This window comes from Aptenodytes forsteri, unplaced genomic scaffold (assembly GCF_000699145.1).
Source record: "Aptenodytes forsteri isolate BGI_AS27 unplaced genomic scaffold, ASM69914v1 Scaffold483, whole genome shotgun sequence".
Lineage (NCBI taxonomy): Eukaryota > Metazoa > Chordata > Aves > Sphenisciformes > Spheniscidae > Aptenodytes > Aptenodytes forsteri.
Genome location: NW_008795316.1, coordinates 246,566 through 265,359, shown reverse-complemented (window position 1 = coordinate 265,359; position 18,794 = coordinate 246,566). Strand labels below are relative to the sequence as shown.

At 52.0% G+C, this 18,794-nt stretch overlaps 1 protein-coding gene across 1 annotated transcript in view; it reads right to left on the bottom strand.

Annotated features, from left to right (window-relative positions):
- Positions 1-18,794, bottom strand: part of CDH22 (cadherin 22) — a 58,927-nt gene that overhangs the window by 37,731 nt on the left and 2,402 nt on the right. Inside the window, exons 2-3 of the mRNA XM_009279547.1 lie at positions 15,451-15,745; positions 4,245-4,364 (exon numbers count right to left, since the gene is read on the bottom strand). Of these exons, the coding sequence (XP_009277822.1) occupies positions 4,245-4,364; positions 15,451-15,745 (415 nt within the window). The remainder of the gene's footprint in view (positions 1-4,244; positions 4,365-15,450; positions 15,746-18,794) is intronic.

The following is an 18,794-nucleotide window of genomic DNA, read 5'->3' as shown; positions in this document are numbered from 1 at the left end:
GGTCGGTCTCTTCTCCCAAGTAACAAGCGATAGGACGAGAGGAAACGGCCTCAAGTTGTGCCAGGGGAGGTTTAGATTGGATGTGAGGAAAAATGTCTTTACTGAAAGAGTGGTTAAACATTGGAACAGGCTGCCCAGGGAAGTGGTTGAGTCCCCATCCCTGGAGGTATTTAAAAGACGAGTAGATGAGGCGCTTAGGGACATGGTATAGTGGGCATGGTGGTGTTGGGTCAATGGTTGGACTCGATGATCTTAGAGGTCTTTTCCAACCTTAATGATTCTATGATTCTATCATGAGGCCTATGATGTCACCTGCTGTGATTGTTCTGTAGCAGTCAATATCCCTGCAAAGGGATGAACAAGACTGCTGGAGCCAAGGGCACCAGGTTGTGCCCCCCTTCTGGGTGTCAAGTATTTTCAGGTTTCCTCCTGAGGCTGTGGGCAGGGATTGCAGGCAGCAGCGAGTCCCCAGCCATGCTGGCCAGAGATGAGAAAGGGTATTGCAAAGAACATGAGAACAGACACGAGCAGGCAGGCACAGCTGCCTGCCGAAGAAGAGCTTTGCCCCTATAAAGGTGAATAATCTGCAGAGGTACAGGGAGTGCAGGATGATACAAACCAACATGAAAATTTGGCCTGCAAATTTAAACGCACTCTGATTTCTCCTCTCACATAAATGCACTGGGAGTCACATACTCTCTGTGCCCATCTCAGCATCTGAAAAGTGTAAGTTAGAAGGATCTTGGTGAGGACAGGCTTCCTGAAGCTAGAAGAGGAACTAGCACTAAACCACCTGACCAGTGTCCTGCTGGGCAAAGCTGGGGCTTGTGGCCCCTGCAGTCATGAGCCTGCTCTGCAGCCAGTCAGCAGCCTGCTGCAGGGTGAGAGGGGCTCTCTGCAGTCAGACTGAAGCGCACTCACTCAGAGAGCCAACACCCACCACCAACGGCTGAAGTGGCTGTTTCCCAACAGAAGCAGCAAAGCACACATACATGCTGACTACTGTAAAAGCACAGCCTCCTCCAGCAGGAACAGGGCAGCTATGAAACAGTGCAATGCAGCTCACCTGTTACAAAGAGCAGACAAAGATCAGCTGCACCCTATCTGCAAACTGAGAATGAATTAGGAAGGCAGCACAAAGCCTAAATATGACTAATGCTTGCAGGCTCTTGCAGGGAGCCTAGGGGACATTCTCAGCTGGCACAGAAAATCATGCCTCCAAAGTCTGTGCATACAAAGCTCCCTACTCATAAACCAAAAAAGTCAGCTTAGACCTTCAACATGTGCAGGGTATATTCTGGGACCTGATTTGGGGTACGCAACACAAACCCACAGTTTCAGTGTCTGAAACTTAGTTCTCAAAGCACAAGAGGTAGTGGCTGATGTACATGAAAGGAAAGAAAAGCTCATATGCATCAGCTGTGCTTTTTCTTCACCATCATTTAACACTGCAGAAACTGGAATAATTCTCCACAGCTTTGTGGACACCAGCAAATGCCATGCTGCAGCACCCACTATTCCAGTGGGGCGATTTAGTTGCTCGTCCCCCTCCAAAAAGACATCTGAGACACTATGGGAATTCAGGGCTTATTCAGTGGTAGGACTTGGCATAGCATGGCATCAAGATGGTTTGTGTCCGCCTTTGAAAGGTCCATCAAATCCGAAATCCCAGCTGAATACTACAGCTAGTAACATCCAAGAACAGGACACAAACTAAGCAACCTACACACGGTCCATATCCTGTACTCAAATGTGCAAACCACACTTGTACATGCAATACCTACGCTATGAAGGACAGTGCAAAAAGAGCTGGTTGTAAAGGCAAGGAAGGAAGAACCAACCTGTGCTGGAAGGGGTCATGGGCTTAGGCGGTGTGCAAGGGAGCACGTGCATGCATGGACCTGCAAGAAGAGGCTGAGAAGGTGGTCAAAACCAAAAGGGGAAAACAAATTGTTCTTCATTACCATATATTATAAGAAATATAACATGCCAAGTTTTTATGGTTCTTTTTATGGCCATTAATAACAATGGTGGCTCAGAGTTATGCTGCTGCTATGGATAATTAAATCTTATGCTCAGGGCAAAAGCCAGGCCACCCAGAGCAGTCAGGGCAGGATTCCCACGTGGAGCACTAAAAACCTATTCAAGTGCAGAATGGGAGCAGGATGGGATTTGCTTGGGTGGATGTGCTGGCTCCTGGCCAGTACCAAATAGACACGATGGAACAACGTCCCCCCTCAGCACTGCCAGTCCTGTACCTGCTGCCCCCAGCAGCATGTCCACGCAGGCTAGCGCTGACAACAGGGCACACAGCTCACACCAGGCACGAGGCCACAGGCAGTGCAGGACAGACTGCAGCTGCATCTTAGGTGGCCAACAGGCAGAGCTGCACACCGCATTCCTGGAGCCCAGGCAAGGCAGCTACGAAAGGCTATTTGCAGCTCAGACATCACCAAAGAGTCAGCCCCAGTACCTGCTTTAGTGGCCAGGTATTCTGGAAACAGACATGCTCAAGAGGGGCTGATGACTCTTCTGCAGATTGTCAGCAGTTTTGCTTTTATGAATCACAAGCAAGTAGAACAGTAAGTCAACCCCACCCAGTGTATGAAACAACCAGCTTGAGAATTAAGACACAAAAAGTCAAGGAATCAAGCCTGGATTCCCAGAGTGACATTAATTCTCACCACAGTCCCACAGGGTACATTTTAGTTTATGCCTTAATACAGAGCATTAATGTTGTTGCAGGAAGCTGAGCCTCTGTACATCCTGGCTTGTGCATTTTGCTCCCAGCAGTCCCTCTTCATTCTAGCAGCCAGGCTTCCACTCACACAAAGCTGTCTCAGACTAACAGGATCTCACATACACATGAATTTTCAGTGTTTAGCCCATTGTTCATTCATTTCCTCCCTCACCCCCCCACCCAATAAAACAAAGCAAATCTGGGAAAGAAGAAAGCCCAGGTGCAGCAGCTTCTGGGCAAGAAGTGGGTGCAGCCCCAAGCTTGTTCTTGTGCACTCTTCCCCACCACACCAGCCTCTGTCCAGACAATGGCATTTTCCACCGCGTACCCCAGCTCTGCTGTCAGGTGTGCTTAGGAGCTACCAAATTTGAGCTTTCCTCCAATGGCGGCCAGGGCTGGTGGCACAGACAGGGCTGTGACTGGCTTGCCCATGTGCACCAGACCGGTTTTCAGCAGGTGCATGGTTTCACGTAGATGCAGAGGCTCCAGCACACATACCTTCCTTATACTCTCCTTACGCCAGAGCCTCTGAACAAATTCCACTCTGACTTACATAAAAACAGCCTTAGAAAATATCTATTAGAACAGACGCAGGTCAGCCTGACAGAGACTTGGCACTTCAGTCCAGGGGCTGATCTCAGCCTGTGTCACTGTGGTTCAGCAATAGTGGGGGGGGGGGGGGAACTTGACTGTCCAGCTTTCCAACAAGAGCTGCAGCTACCCAGCCTGTTTGTCCTTTAGCAATTTTTCATTAAACTGTGGGTATTTTACTGCATGCTTTGTGCCTTAAATACCTCTTATTAGCATTTGAGTGTCTTCCCTCCTTAGAAAGCTTGCAAGGCTCCCATTAAGGGTAATGAGAGTCACTCCTGGGAGGCAAGGAGAATATATACCCCAACATCTCCTGGTTATGGTCTACTCTAACCAGTATGTCAGAGCATCATCTGCTAGGGATTTGTTACAGGGGCATTTTACAACAGGCTCTATTATAAGTTATTAAAGAATGGAGCAGCTTCTACTGTTCTTTCATTAAATATTAATAGAACATTTATAAACTGATCCTTAATTTAAAGTGTTACCTTTAATCAAAGCCCTGGTGATAACAATGCAGCCTTTGGTAAGGCCCCTCTGGTAGTACTTAAACCTTTCACACAGATTTTATGCGCCTGCGGGTGCACTCCTGCTCTGGGCATAGAGCACAGAGGAGCTCTGGCCAGTGCAGGCACGGGCAGGGCACTCTGGGCTGGCAGCTGCATGGCTTGCTCCACAGTTCTGCCTGCTGCAGGCACTGCATGGAGCGAGGCAGCAGCCTGCAGGGCTGTCAAGCTTCCTCTCCAATACCCAGTAATGCCCATGGCACGGGTACCCCAGCACCAACACCCAGCATGGAGGTGCAGGCCTGCTAGCACACAGCCGTGCACTGAACAGATGCAGGATGCATGGCCATGGTCTGGTCTCCTGACACCCGACACAGACTGCCCCAGGCCAGCTGGGTGCTGCTCACCTGTTTTACTGTCCACAGTAAAGTGCTGCTCGCCCTCCAGCACACTGTAGACTACCCGGGCACTGCTCCCGTATGTGGGGTCATCAGCATCAGATGCCATCACCTGCATCACAGAGGTGCCTGCAGCAGGGACAAGGAGGAAAACAAAAAGTCAGGGAGGAAGTGAGAAAAGCAATGCAAACCTTAGGGCCAAGGGCTAGCAGAACAGGAGAGCAGGGGCCAACACTGATCACTCGCACATGCTGATGGAAACAAGAACAGTTGGGTGCAAATGCAGCATTGCCTCCCTGCAAAAGCCTGAGAGCCAGGATTCAACACTGCTGCAAATGCCCCTTTTGTCCCACAGGGTGGCAGGAGGGACCAGACCTTGGGCCACCTCAGAGCTGCTGTCTAGGCAGGACCTGCTCTCCAGAAGATTACTGGTCTGAACAGCTGGGAGCTCTTCTCCCACCAGTCTTCTGCTGGACCGTCTGGGAATGAGCTTGGGGACAAGATGTTATCACCACAGCTGCCCCTTTCCTGTCAGCACCAAGCAACACTGTCACCTCCAGCCCATAGAAGGACCCCCCAGCCAGGGCCTGATCCATACTGCAGCAGCACATCTCTGCAGCAGACAGGCCTGCAAAGGGATGACAGCCATGGGAGAGGAAAGGTTTTTGCTTGCCTAGAGCCAGACACAGCACCACATCCTCATGCTCTACACGTAGCAGGGCAGGAGGACTATAAATTGGATAAAAGTCCATCAAATGTCTGCAATTAAGTTATTGATTTTCAACGCTGCCTCATTAAACTGGGTGCTTCACTCCAACCGTCCCTGTGATGGCTTTAATTTGACATCATGTTCAATTTGACAAAAGCAGGACCCAGGACATGAGAATGGGGCCAGGAGCAAAGGGGCCAAGATCTACAGAGACAACAGAAGGGAGGAAGGAGGGGAAGCCTAATCCTACCTACAGACACCTCTGAGAAAGGAGATGGTGTGACCAAAGACCTGTGAGGACAGGCTACCCAGTTCCACCTCTAGCACCAGACTCAGAGCATCCCTGCCCCGGAGGTGAAGCACTGGCACCAATCACCTCTCTGGTGGGATGAGGTGCAGGACAGGGAGAAGAGCCCTGAGCTGCTCATAGGAAAGATCAAACCAACTGGGAAACTCCCTGCTGCAAGATACTGCCAGGGCCAAGAGCTGACAAGGCTGGCAGAGAAGCTGGTAATTTATAACGGACAAGATCCCCCAGCAATAATTGCAGTTAAAAGGTAGGTTTTGCTTCAGAGATTACTCCAGGGCACAAGACCAACCCAAACTGAAGGGGCCAGGAGAGAACATTTCACAGCTGCTGCATCCAGCAGCTCTGCTCTGCCTTACGCACCTCTTAGGGCTGCTGTGCCACCAGCTGAAGACCAGAGGTACCGCACTGGTCCAGAAACTCTTCTGTTCTGCAGTGCATCCATCCATATGCTGCAAAGACAATCCCACAGGCTGGTCTTGGCTAGACCCATGTTATGAATAACCCAGAGCCAGACTTACTACTAGTTGTCAGCATCTGAGTCTAGACTCATTACATTCTCAAACACTAGAGGTACAGACAAAGTCAGAAGCAGCCTCTGTTCCCACATCACAGTGGGCAGAAATGGAACTGGAACCATCCAGATGGAGGATGAGGAGCTCCAGTCCCTGGTGCCTTCCTCTTCCCCTGTCAGGAGACCACAAGCCCACAACTTGCAGGCAAGCCAGGCAGCCAGGGTGCTTCTGCACCAGCCCAGCCTGGACTCAGGCAAGAGATGAGACAGCGGAGATAGCAATACTGCTGTGAGCAGCTGGGATGCACACAATCCCCCCAGTCCAGTTCGCTTCTGATCTCCTGGAAAGGGTCTTCACTGAAGAAAAGCAACCAGTTACCATGGTTGCTTTTCATTCTCCCTGGCCATCTTCTCAGAGCTGCAGCTCTGTTGATAACATGAGAATCCCTCTCATCAGTCTTCAGCAACAAGCTAGTTTGAGTCGACTTATTTATTCTTTGCTGTCTCCAGTGAAGTTATGGTGCACCCCTGCCAGGCATGTCCAGATTACACCACAGCAACACTAGCTCCCTGCCTTGCAAACAACTGTTTAAGAAATACTATTGCTGCATTTCCTTGAAAGGGTCTGTCCTGCCTCCTCCTCCTCCCCCTGCCTGCCATCACACAATTCTTTCACCAGGTATGAACCAAGGCAGATCACCCCCCACACCAGCACCTGCACTGCATATCCCCTCAGGCACCCTGGCATGTTCCCTTGGGAAGGTTCTGATCAGAAAGCTGAGAAGGAAGGGATCAGAGAAGGGAAAGTACATGGCACCAGGGTCTCCAAGCACCCCTCTTCCCAGCTGCAGCAGAGAAGCCCTGCTAGGGATGCTGGAGGTGCCAAAGTCTGAGAATCACAAAAAGCAGCACCTGCCCCTAGCAACAGGTAGGGCTCCTTCTGTGCCCAGCCTGTCAGCAACCAGCTGAGAGTCCATGCCCAGTGTCCACAGGAGCACCCATTCCCGCACCTGCACCACCCATCATCACCACAGGCAGCAGCTGTTGACCTTGCACAAACATCCCACACTCCAAGAACCACTTGCTCTTGCCTAGGCACTTCAGAGGCAAAGGGTTAGGGGATCCAAAACTCACCCACACGTACACAAGCCCATCAGTTATTTGCCTGCACTTGCCCTGTACACAGTATAACCTGCATCAGCACTGTATGCATGCAGACACAGCAAGTACCACAACCCTCTATCCCAGCCATCTCAGTGCTGTCACCCCACAGGTGCCAGCGCAGTGATCATTAAAGAGGGGGTCTAGCCACTAAAAGTTTGCATCAGGCTCTGCATCTCATGCTGCTTGTCCCCAGATGCTTTCACTCAATTGCATAATTCACCTACTAATCCACCAATATACTCTTTGTGTTCCAGTATTTACCTGAACATTGCAAAACTGCATCAGTGCCAGAGCCCAGTGGGAAGGCAGGATCCACGCCCACCCAGGGGTGGGTTTTCTTTCTCCATTTTAAGCCATGCCCTGGACAAGCCAGGCAGGTTGCTGCTCTCAGTTTTCCAATGCCAGCACAGAAGGCTCCTGGCCCATGGGGTTGCCTCCGGCTGCTAGGCGCTCCCAAGCGCTGGAGCAACAGGGCTGTGGGGTGGCAGAACCAGGCTGCTGGGTGTCAGGCATGAGCCCCATGTTTGGGACCAGTGCTTTCCACTCTAGTGCAAGGGGAAAACAAGCAGCATGAGGAACGTTGCAGCAAGGCACCTTCAGCTCAGAGGCAGCAGGATCATGGCATACTGCCCTTAGGCTGAAGTCAGCAACCCTGAAGGTGATGAAGGCTCTGCCCTTCTCCACCTGCTCTCACAGCATCTCATTAACAGATGAGCAACAACAGGCAGGTAGGGAATATTAACCCCACTTTGTGCCTTGACTTCTAGTCTGCAAAGATGTAATGCAGCCTGCTCAAGGTCACCTATAGGATATCAAGGAATCTAGGAGTCCAACTTTCCAGCATCCTCTCTTAACCCCCACTTATCCCTTTTCCATCCTTTGCTTACCCTGTCTTTCAATCTGAAGAACAAAGGTCTTGAATTCCAGTTTAACTTGATCCCCTCCTTCCTCCAGAGGGAAGCCTAGGAACACTGGCTCACACCCCTGCTCTGATATTAGTCCCTGCTCTCCAAGCATAGCACTGCCCACAACAAGTACAGCATGTATGACTTTTACCTTTTCTGGCATATGCCTTAGCCATAAAAGATACGATAAATAAAATCTAAATATCCACCATGTACTGTATAACCCACCTCCCATAACCAGGAAGCCTGAACTCATATCCAGAGAGATAGACATGTAAAATGAGGTAAAGACCTCAATTCCTCCCCTGGCCAGCTCACCCCACAGAACCAGAGGAAACCAACAATTTTACATAAAAATTAATGAGTCAGAGTCCACCTCTTACTCTCCTGCTGCAAAGGTGCAATCCAGCACAGCAGATCAAACAAACTGTGTTTCCCTCCAGAGGAAAGGGGGGCCAAGACCCTCACTTCCAGAGCAATCCTCCCCCACAGCCTGCGCTGGGGCTGCAGAGCACCCAGCTGACCCAGCACCCATGGGGCTGGGTGCGGGAGAAGACACAGACCCTGGCTGCCAGCCATCCTCTGGCTCCACAGGCCCTGCCTGGGCTGTCCCCCATTCTGCAGCCTGAGCCGTCCTGGAGACCTGCCAGAGACATCAGCCAGCCCTTGACTCTGCAGGCCAGGGAGATTAATCCCATCTCTGCTGTGCTCAGCAGGGAGCCGGGATCAGCAGCACAGAGAGGGGCTGCCAGCACCCAGCACCAAAAGGCACTTGGAGATGCCCCCACGAGCCGGCGGGATCAAGGAGCCGTTTCTCTGCAAGGCCTTTTCCCGCTGCTGCCATGAGCGCAGAGATCAGCTCTGCTCAGCTACCCCTGCCACAGCATGCTGCCGCACAGAGTGGTCCTCAAGGCTGGCCTGGCAAACAGCAGCTCAGCCCCAAGCGCCTTGGCTTGGATGGACTGGGCTCTGCAGGTCCTGGGCTCTGCAGAGCACCTTTGAAACACTAATGCAGACCCGTCCTAGCATCCATCACCACCCTCCCTGCAGGACCCAGAGCCTCTGGGGCCAGTTTCAGTGATCCTGGGAGGTGCCATCTGTCTGCACACACAAGGCTAATGGCTCCAGACCACTCCCTGTGCCACTCACTCCAAACAAATTTAGCTAAAAGAAATGTTGACAGGCAAACTCCAAACACATCCAGGAGTAAAGAGGCCCTACACTGAATTCACATGCAAGCCAAAAGGACCTGTCACTTCCCCAGGGACAGAAGTACAGCCAGGCTCCAGGCCTGTAGAGAGGTAAACAGGTAGCAGGAAAACCCAACACTTGCTAAATTTGACTGCCCCTCCTCATGGGAGCCTTCACCCCTTCCCTGGTGCAGGTAGGAGCCTCCAGCCACTCTTCAGACCAGCTCTAGGGCTGCAGCCTGCACCTCCAGCTCAGACTGAGCCCAAAGGACAACTCTCTACCCATGTTTAGAGCACCTTTCTGTGCAGATCCAGCTAGCTCCAGGACAGCACATGGTCATTTCAGCCCTGCAGGATATAAAGGACCCTGAGAGGAGTGCTTTGTCATGCAAAGCCACATGCCCTGGACTGATGCCAGAGTGCAGCACTCTCATCTCAGGGACCCGATTGCTGTGGGGGCAGGGGGCAGCTGAGATTTTATAAACAACGCAATTTACAGCTTTCGTCTTCCCCAACACATGCAGTGGCTGATGCACCCCAGAAACAAGCAGGCAGGACATCAGGGAAGAAAATAAACCAGAGGAGCTTAAAAGTTACCGGAGCAGAATTGAGTTTCTTGCTATCTCAGGAACATTCTGACTTGGTAGAAAGCCGAATCCGACCCAGAGGAGATTCACTGCAGAGCCCTCGTGCCCCGCAGTACAAGCCCCAGGGAGCTAACCTGGCTGTGGTGGAATTGCTCAAACATACAACTATAGAAACATCCTTTGGGGTGTCTGGCCAGAGAAACCCATTGCACAAGGCACCCCAGCCCCTGGCACCAAGCAGGTAAACATGGTGTCTTGGGGAGTAAACCAAAGCATTAAACTAAGGGGGCACAGATTCCCTGAGTGGCATAGCACATGCAGACTGGATATAGAGGGTATAGCAGGTGCTCAGATGTGCAGGGCAGAGAGCTCAGAGCTTGCACCATGACCAAGAGCGCAGTGCTGAAGGGGAAGGGGTGTTCTCACTGAGGACCAACAGGCAGGGCAAGCCCCAGCTCCCAGCTACTTGCTGCCCCAGCAGCTTCCAGATGCACACAAGTGTTTTGAGCACTTTCTATCAAGGAAAAAAGATCAGACTGCCTGCAAGTGTTCTGGCTGCATGTTAAACAAAGTATTTTTCTCTGCTTCCAGTGTGGAGATTAAACAATTTCTCTTCACAATAATCACTTCTGCATTCAGCCAGCTTTGTGCTAGAGTCGGGGCTTGACCCCAAGTTTCTGTCTGTACAGCCAAATCATCTCTAATCTGGTCTTGGTGCTACACAGAGAAATAAGGAGAGCAAAATGCACCAAGGGAGAAGTGATGTTCTGATGAAAGGATGCACATTTCCTAGCATGTCCCTCACTCCAGGCTCTGCATGCTCCCCAAACAGCCCAGAAGCGAGCTCTGGGCTGCAACACCCACTCTGTGCAACCAACGAAGCCGCCTTGCAGGAGGCAGCATGTGCTGGATTTGGGCTCATGTCTGTGTGCAGCAGACAGCTGTTAAGCTGACCCCAAGAAGCTCAGGAAGGGAGCCCAAAACACAGCTAATTTTAGCATCTCCTGTTACAAGGTGAAGCTCCTGCAGTTCCCAGGCAGTTGGCTGGGTCCCATCCTACCTTCTTCTGCAGTTCCAGATCTCTTCCTTTGGTACTAGACTCTGCTCAACTCAGGCATTTTGGAGTGATCTGCACTGGGGTACCCATGCATAGGCTGAGCCTCAGGTGCCAGCACAGAGCAGCCTGCAAGCTCTTAGCTCACAGTTTCTTCTTGAGGTGACAGGAGAGCAATGGGGCTGCAACACGGTTTGCAGCTCAGGCCCCATCCTGCAGACAGACTGCTCCTTGGCTAGCCCATGTGCATGCATGGCAGCTGGCTGTCCTGACCTGGCAGTGGGCACAGGGGGAGTTAGTGAAAATGCTCCCCAGCAGCACCACCAGCCCCTGCCTTCCTCTGCCCAGGTGGACCCAGTGCATTGACTCCAGCAGCTGCTGCCAGCCCTGGGGCAGGACAAGGCCCTGCTCCCTCTGGGGGGCTGAGCAGGGAGAGCCCTCTGCCCCGCTGCAGCTCCAGCTGTCTTCCCTGCCAGCCTCACTCAGCACCAGGTTAAACCTGCCTCCTCTGCACCCAGACAGTGGCATTCAATGGCTCTGTGCCCTGCTGTCTGCAAAACAGTCCTCAGCAGCTGCACTATTTCTCCTGATGCCCCAGCAGCCCCAGACCAGATGAGGTTTCTAGAGATAAGTCATTTGAAGCCTGCTCTTGCAGCTGGTCCTGCCATGCCAAGGGAGCCCAGGTAAAACTGTTGGGTCAGCTTCCCTTTTGGACGTGCTTCCTCCAAGTGCAGGAGCTCAGTGCCAGCCTCAGGTCTGTGCTCTGTGTGCAGAAAACACTGACTTCTCCAGAGGCATAGCACATGCTTAGTCTGGCTCTGTGGGCTGGGTGGCTCCAAGCACCACCTCTGCCCCTTACAAATCCCAGACTCTGGCCTTACCTTCCTGACCATCTTGCATCTGCCATTTTTGATCCATCAGATTGCAACAGCAACCCCTTTTCCTTTCCCTTTGCAGAGGTTTACAGTGAGTCTGCGTGAGTTCATGGAAGACAGACACTGAAGTTGACTAAACCCATGGAAACCACCCACAGCTGAAGAAATCCCCAGGCTGAAACTGGTTGCTGGCTAGGAGAGTATTAAAGAGGAGCATCACATGCTGTGCGTGCTGTTCCTCCTCCTCTGTAAGCATCCGCTTTGGCCACTGTCAAAACAAGATCCTGGAACAAACAGGCCTTTAGTCCACCCTGACTTAGTCTTATAGTCTCAAGCAGCACGTATGCTGTCACTACCAAAATGTGCTGCCCTGGCCCCAGCGCAGAGCAAGGGGCAGGTGTGTTACAAAGCACTCCCAGCTACTCTGTGAGAGTTTGTGCAGTTCTCTCATTTGTTATTCCCTCTTAGACACTAGGAAATCAAACGACTTTCCCTCCCAATTAGTACTCCTTCATTATGCAAATAATGTCCTTTGATCTGCTCCTGCTGTCACAGAGCAGATCTGACCGTATTTGTTTTATTCCTCTTTATGCCCCAGGAAGGTACCCACCTCCGGGAGCCGGGACTATGCTTTTGGCAGGGAATGGGGAGCTGCGGCTGATAGTGCCGTAAGTGAGAAGAAAAACCACCCACTTGGGCAGCCCAAGGCACAAACCCCAGCGAGGTCTGGGAAGGCAGGAGCATGAGAGGAGGAAGAAGGGGGTCACCCTTCACTTTTCAGGCTGGGCCACAGAGCAAAGGCTGTCAGAGCAGCAGAGACAGGGAATGAACAGCTTCCTACAAACAAGCTCCAAGCTGGAGAGTAGCCCTGCCCCTTCCCCAGCAGCGAGTACAGCTGAACCAGTAACACTGGTGATCCAGGAAAACATCTGCACCCAAATGGAACAGAGACCAGGCATATGATCTGGGAAAACATCTGCACCCAAACGGAGCCAAGACCAGGCATGTTTGCCAGCAGGTCCCCAGGCTTTGACCTTGATCTTGATGTATTAATAGCCAATCCAAGCTCTCCCTAAGCTGCCCAGCCTTCCTAGCCCTGCTTGGCCAGTACAATCACCTCCATCCACATTCAGGAAGGCAGCAAGGGATGCTCTCCATTCACTCTTATGAAAATATCCCTCAGGTCTAGGGGAGATTATCTGTCCAGCTCAGAGACAGCAAACATCACTACCAATACCAACCACAAAAAAAGCCATCATCACAGCTGCACCAGGCCTTGATGCCACAAAAGGAGCACTCCCACACCAACAGGTGTTGGCAGGATATTTCCCATAAGAAAGTCCTGAACTTTACCTCCCTGGCCCAGGCAGCATCCCATGTCCTGCATCCTCAGCCCTTCCTACAGCAGCTGGAGCTGAACTTCACACACCAGGTCCATGATCAGCCCCATCTCCCTCTGTGTCCACACCACCAAGGCAGCATCCCATGTCCTGCATCCTCAGCCCTTCCTACAGCAGCTGGAGTGAACTTCACCACACCAGGTCCATGATCAGCCCCATCTCCCTCTGTGATGATGGGGCCACAGTGGAGGAGCAGGGCAGCTGCTGAACCCCAGAGGGTTGAGGAGAAAGCTAATTCTCAGGCTTGCTTGCTTGTGCTTTCACAGGATGTCTCCATCCTGTCCTCTGGGCTACCTGTTCCTGGGCAAAGCACTGGTAAGCCGAGGGAGAGCCAGGAGGGAGCTGGGGACTTGCAGCAGCAGCATGTGGGTACCCTCTAGCTCTGCATTCATACTGCAGGGACCATGCAGCAGCGCCACTCGAAGATGCTGTGTGAAGCTCTCCCTGCCGTGTTAGCTGGACCGTCTTCAGGGCTAGGCTACTACAGAGGAGCCCTTACGCTCCCTGGGATGGCCAGGCTACAGAAAACTCCAAGGTTGTCACAGGCAGACAGACATCAGCCTGGTAAACAGAACAGGCTCTTGGCTCCAGCTCCCCTCTCTGAGCATGCAGCTTGGAAGCACAGCCCACACCACTTCTCTTTACTTTTAACTTCTGAGTATTTTAATTTGAAGGAATCGCCTCCTTTCATGTTGTGAAACCGTGTTTCTTTCTCCCTCTGATCTCCAATTTTGCATAGAAACTGTCTCCTTTGATATGTCTTGTTCACATCAGTCTGATCAGGCAGCTCCATAATTGTTAGTGATTTTCAAAGAACTGGGATCCTTGTCTAATACTCAGAGTCGAGAATTCCTTCATTTTTAAATGTTGTTCAAGCAAAATAGATTAAATTAATTTCTTTCTTCCCTTTGGGAACAGGATGCCTCCTGCTTTGCTGCCCACATGCTGTCTTTCATTTCTCCAGGAGAACATGGTTGTGGTTCAAGGGGTCACTCTCTGACTCGGGAAAGGATTTGTGCAGGTAAATGGAAGAGGAAGGAGAGCTTGTTCTCCATCCATCAACAGAAATCCAGGCAGCAGCAGCTTCTCTGGTGTGGGCAATTCCTGCACATCCGTACCTGCTGGAGGCCATGCACCAGTCTCACAATATGGTGCACATTAGCTGTGGAGAGCCAGAGCTCTGTCCTGAGGCAGCACAGACCCGAGCGGCATCCCCTGCACTCTGCCTCCAGGATACCTCTTCAGCCAGACCTTCCTGCACAAACACAGCAGGACCCGGCACTTTGCCTGACCTGCTGAGCCTTGCATGGCTCAGCCCTGCCCCCCTCGATGTGCTCCCTCCCGGAGCTCTGCCACTGGCACTGTCACTCTCCCCCTTGCTGACAGTGTTGGGGACCTGCCTTATCTTTGATGTCAGTCAGTCTTTTGCAGGCTGTCTTCTACCTTGATGCAGCCTTTAGAGAACAGTCTTTATAGTTCCCTGTCCGCAGCACATGCTGGCACACAGTCTGCTATGCACTCTGGCTACTCAATGGGGGACAACAGATAGCCCAATGTGGATGGGGAATGGTGTGACATTCTGGGCAGTACAGCAAACCAGCCACTCTCCCTGGACTTGAGCTGTGCTCAGCAGCATGGGAACCCACCATCAGGCCAGCACAGGGAGCAAGGGCAGCAATACTGCATGCAGCTCATGCATCACCCCTCCCGACGCTCAGGTGAGCGCAAAGCTCACTGCCATCCTCCGCCATCCCTGGAGGGATGGACTGATGCAGCCTCATGGCACACGTCCCAGCTTGGCCCTCAGCCCTTCAGTGAGGCTGATCACCAATGGACTTAAAAGATGCCTGGTGACAAGGGGATGGGCAGGCTAATGGTAACACAGGGAAGCCACACTTCTGTCACAGGGGACATGAATTCCCCAATCTCAGCCAGCAACACCTGGCCCCTCAGAAGAAGGCCAGAAGCCAGGTGAGAGGGGCTTGGCAGTGCTGTATAGGGATGCACAAGGGGATGGCTGGGCAGCCACGGGGCTCTGGAGGGCAGCAAAGCAGCACACAGAGGATGGCCTGCGGAGGGGCTGGGGCACAGGCAGACAGAGAGGGAGAAACCCCACCCAGAGGCTAATCTGAACCACAGGCAGCCGTGAGCCCCTTGGCATGCAAGGGCTCAGTTTGTCACCCCTACCCTCCCGCATTTGGGAGCAAGGGGGCTGTGCAAAACCAGGGTAAATACACAGCAGGCAGCTGGCACTGCCATGACCTGTCTCGAGGGCACAGCTTAAGGCTGAGACTGAGCGCTCAGCCACAGCCTGGCAATCAGCTCAGAGGATTTATTCACTTGTTTTCCTTAAGCCACCTTATTTATTTTTCCCTTTTGGCTCCCTAGCTTTGGTCTCAGCTGGAATCCCTGGGATTTGCAGGTGGTTTTGCAGGGTACAGCGGGCTCAAGGTTTGACAGGAGAGGCACACAGGTTTCCCAACCCACCTCCTCCCACCCAGGAGACCTACCGATAGGGGACAGCTCAGCCACACTGCCAATGTAGGGCCCCTCCAGGAAGCGTGGCTCGCTGTCGTTGATGTCCTGCACCTTGATGATGAACTCTGACTCAGGCTCCAGCAGCTGGTCCGTCTGCCGGTCGCGGGCCTGAGCCCGCAGTGTGTAGAAGGTTTTCTGCTCCCGGTCCAGGCGCTCGGTGGCATGGATGTCACCTGTGATCTCATCGATGAGGAAGATAGTCCCTGCGCCCTCCCCGGAGATAGTGTACTTGATGGAGCCGTCCCCCTCATCTGAGTCCGAGTGGATCTGCCAGGGAAAGAGGGAGAGGGTGGGAGCAGGCTGGGGCCATGCTTGTGCCCCCATGGCTGAGACCACATGCGTGTGGAGCCCCTAGTGCAAGGTGCCCATGGTCCCTGCATGATGCCCATCTGCTCCCTCTGCTACTGCTGAACTGGAGAGCAGCACAGAGCACCACCAAGTGATGCCTGTGCATGGATGAAGGCCCAATAAACTGGAACTTCAGTCCTGCCTATGCCACCATATGCTTGGCAGACCACAAATCCTGCCAGCACCCACCCACACCACAAACCAAGGGACAAACCCCACCACTATAAGGTTAGGAGATGCCAGAAAAGGGAAGGACAACTTAACAGCACTCCAGAAAAAGAGGCTTCCCTGTGGGCAAGGACCCAGGACCCTGTCAGTGTAGGATCCCCTCTCCCAAGCTACACAGCAGACCGGGTGTAAAGGCAGCTCACCACCAGCATCTGTCCCCATCTACCCAGCCAGCTGCCTAAAGCCCATCCTCATCTGCCAGCTCTGCTCCAGCCACAGCCACCCTCCGTTTTCTGGGCAGTCAGTGCTGACAAGTCTCCCTGCCTGAGAGCTCATGCACTTATTGCAGATCTGTATTTGGTTTATATGGCAAGATAGCAGGGGGGGGTGTCAACCCCTCACATCACCACACCCAGAGCCCCCACCTGAGCAAAGCCTGCAGGAGAATGTTGTAAGTTACACCTGTGTTCAGGATGAAAAACAGACCCTGGGGAAGATGCTTTTGTAGCCAATTCCCACTTCATTTTCTAATTAAGACAACATTTGAAAATAGGAAAAGAAAGGGTAAACAGCAGCTCCCCACGGACCAGAAGCTGACTGGAATCCAGGCCAGACGTCCAGAGATAATTTTATTGGTGGCATTAAACTGAGTTATGAGGTTTTTACAATCCAGCCACTTATGAGAAATCTATTAACAGTAACTGGACAGGCAGAATGCATCTTGACAGAGAGCAGCATGGGCATTAATTGGGACAATCTATAATGGGACAGGCCCCGGAAAGGTTTCATCAGCTGCTTCCTACAATTTCTGCTTAGAATCAGCAGAGTTGTGTGTGTGTGTGTCCCCCCAAAAAAAGAAAAAACCCATCCATTAATCGGCTAATGAAATATGAAAATGTTTATGGGCCATTCAATCTTCCAAACTGCAGTTCTATAATCCACCTTTCAGACATACAGCTCTACCAGCAAGAATTTATACCAGAGCTGCCTCTTTTTTATGACACCTTCATTATATTTGTCTTGTTAGATACAGTTTATGTATTTCATGAGTGAGGGGCCCACGCATTAGGCAATTCAATGCATTTTACACAACATGTACATATTACTGCCCATGTTGAAACACCTCCCAAGGCTTGCCTGGGAAGGAGATCTTCACTCAGCTAGCAAATGGGACTGTGAACCCAGCAGTGCTCTGGGACCACTGTGGCAGCTTGGCTGCAGACCTGCTGGGGCAGCACCTCTCAAAGTGCCTGCAGGGATGGTCTGCAGGAGCATCCTGCCCTGGTGATCCTACCCCAGCCCTCCCCGCTGGCTGCTGGAGAGCTTGCTGCCCCCTCCACTTCATAATCTTCTCCCTAATGTTCACTACTACTCTGCTAGAGATCAAGCTTTTCAGAAAGAAAAAGGTGCACCTGGTCTGCGCAGGTAACAGAAACCTGCATTTTTCTGCTGAACACCAGGCTCACGATTAATAATTAGGCCAGAGATAAACCCCCCAGCACCTCTTCCCAGAACCACACTGAGCTCTCAGCACATTCTTTTTACTATTTGCTCATTGCTGACTGCTCAGAGCAGACACCAGAATCCCTACAAACTGGAACGCTAGGAAGAAAAATGGAGCCTGGGCTCAAGGGGCTGTAGAGATTGATTTACAAGGGAAGATTAAAAGAGCTAAATCTGTGCTGCTTGACTAAACAACTAATGGGGGAGGGCCAGATAACAGACTACAGACACCTGAGGGAAGATGCCACAGGCCCAGACCACATCCCAGGGTTGCTCTCTCCTGCCCAGCCTCGCCATTACAGGGGGCAGGCTCAGGGAGCACCACGCTCCCATGCAGGCTTGGGGACCCCCCCCGCCACCACCAGCACAGCAGGTGAGCGAAGTTGGGCAGCCCTGACACGGCACAGACCCATGCCAGCCCCAGGGCCCAACTGCGCCTTTCCCCGAGCTCCCTCCAGCCCAGGGGCCGCCCCCAGCACTGCGCCCCAGGAGCAGAGGGAATCCCCCACCTGTGGCTCAGCTCCTCTGGCCAAGGACAAGAGTGTCCACAGCAGCCAGGGCCATCCGGAAGGTAGACAAAAGGCTGATCTGTTCAGTCTGTTAAACAGGAAAATAGTTTCCTTGTCCTAAAAGGCTACAACCAGGAATTTTACAAAGCCATTAATTACTTACTAACAATTAAATAAAAATTAAATGTGAACAGAGATGCACATTCCTTATTAAAAGCTATTAAACAGAAAGCACAGATACACAAATAAAAAATTACTCTGGGGCTGGAAAAGAAAGAAAATCAAATAAAAACTAGCCCGTAATAAAGGCGCACTCTGTTTGCTCCAACTCATAAAGCCCGAGTTCATCAATTTTCTTTAAATATTAGCAACTTAATTAAATCTACTTTTTTTCCCTTTAATCCTCTCCTCTATCTAAAATAGATCTGTCCACATGCAGAAGTTTGTAACTAGTGCTGACCCCATAATTCTATTTAAAAAACCCAAAGAAATCCACATCAAACTGACAGCAGCCTCAGGGGAAATTACAGTTCAGAAGAAGGATTAGCTAGAGAACCCAGATTTTATGGAAACGGTATCAGTCGTTTGAAAAAGCACACGTAGGTGTGCAAGAGGCATCCACAGAGGGCAAGCCCCAGCGACACCACAGGGAGCCGCAGGTCCCCTGTGCAGGAAGACTCCTGGACCCACAGGAAGGCTGGCACACTGCCCTGGGAAGCTGGGGGCCATCCCAGGCAGGCATCCCAGCTTCTCCCAGCCCCAACAGCCTGGTTGGTCCCAGGTTGCTT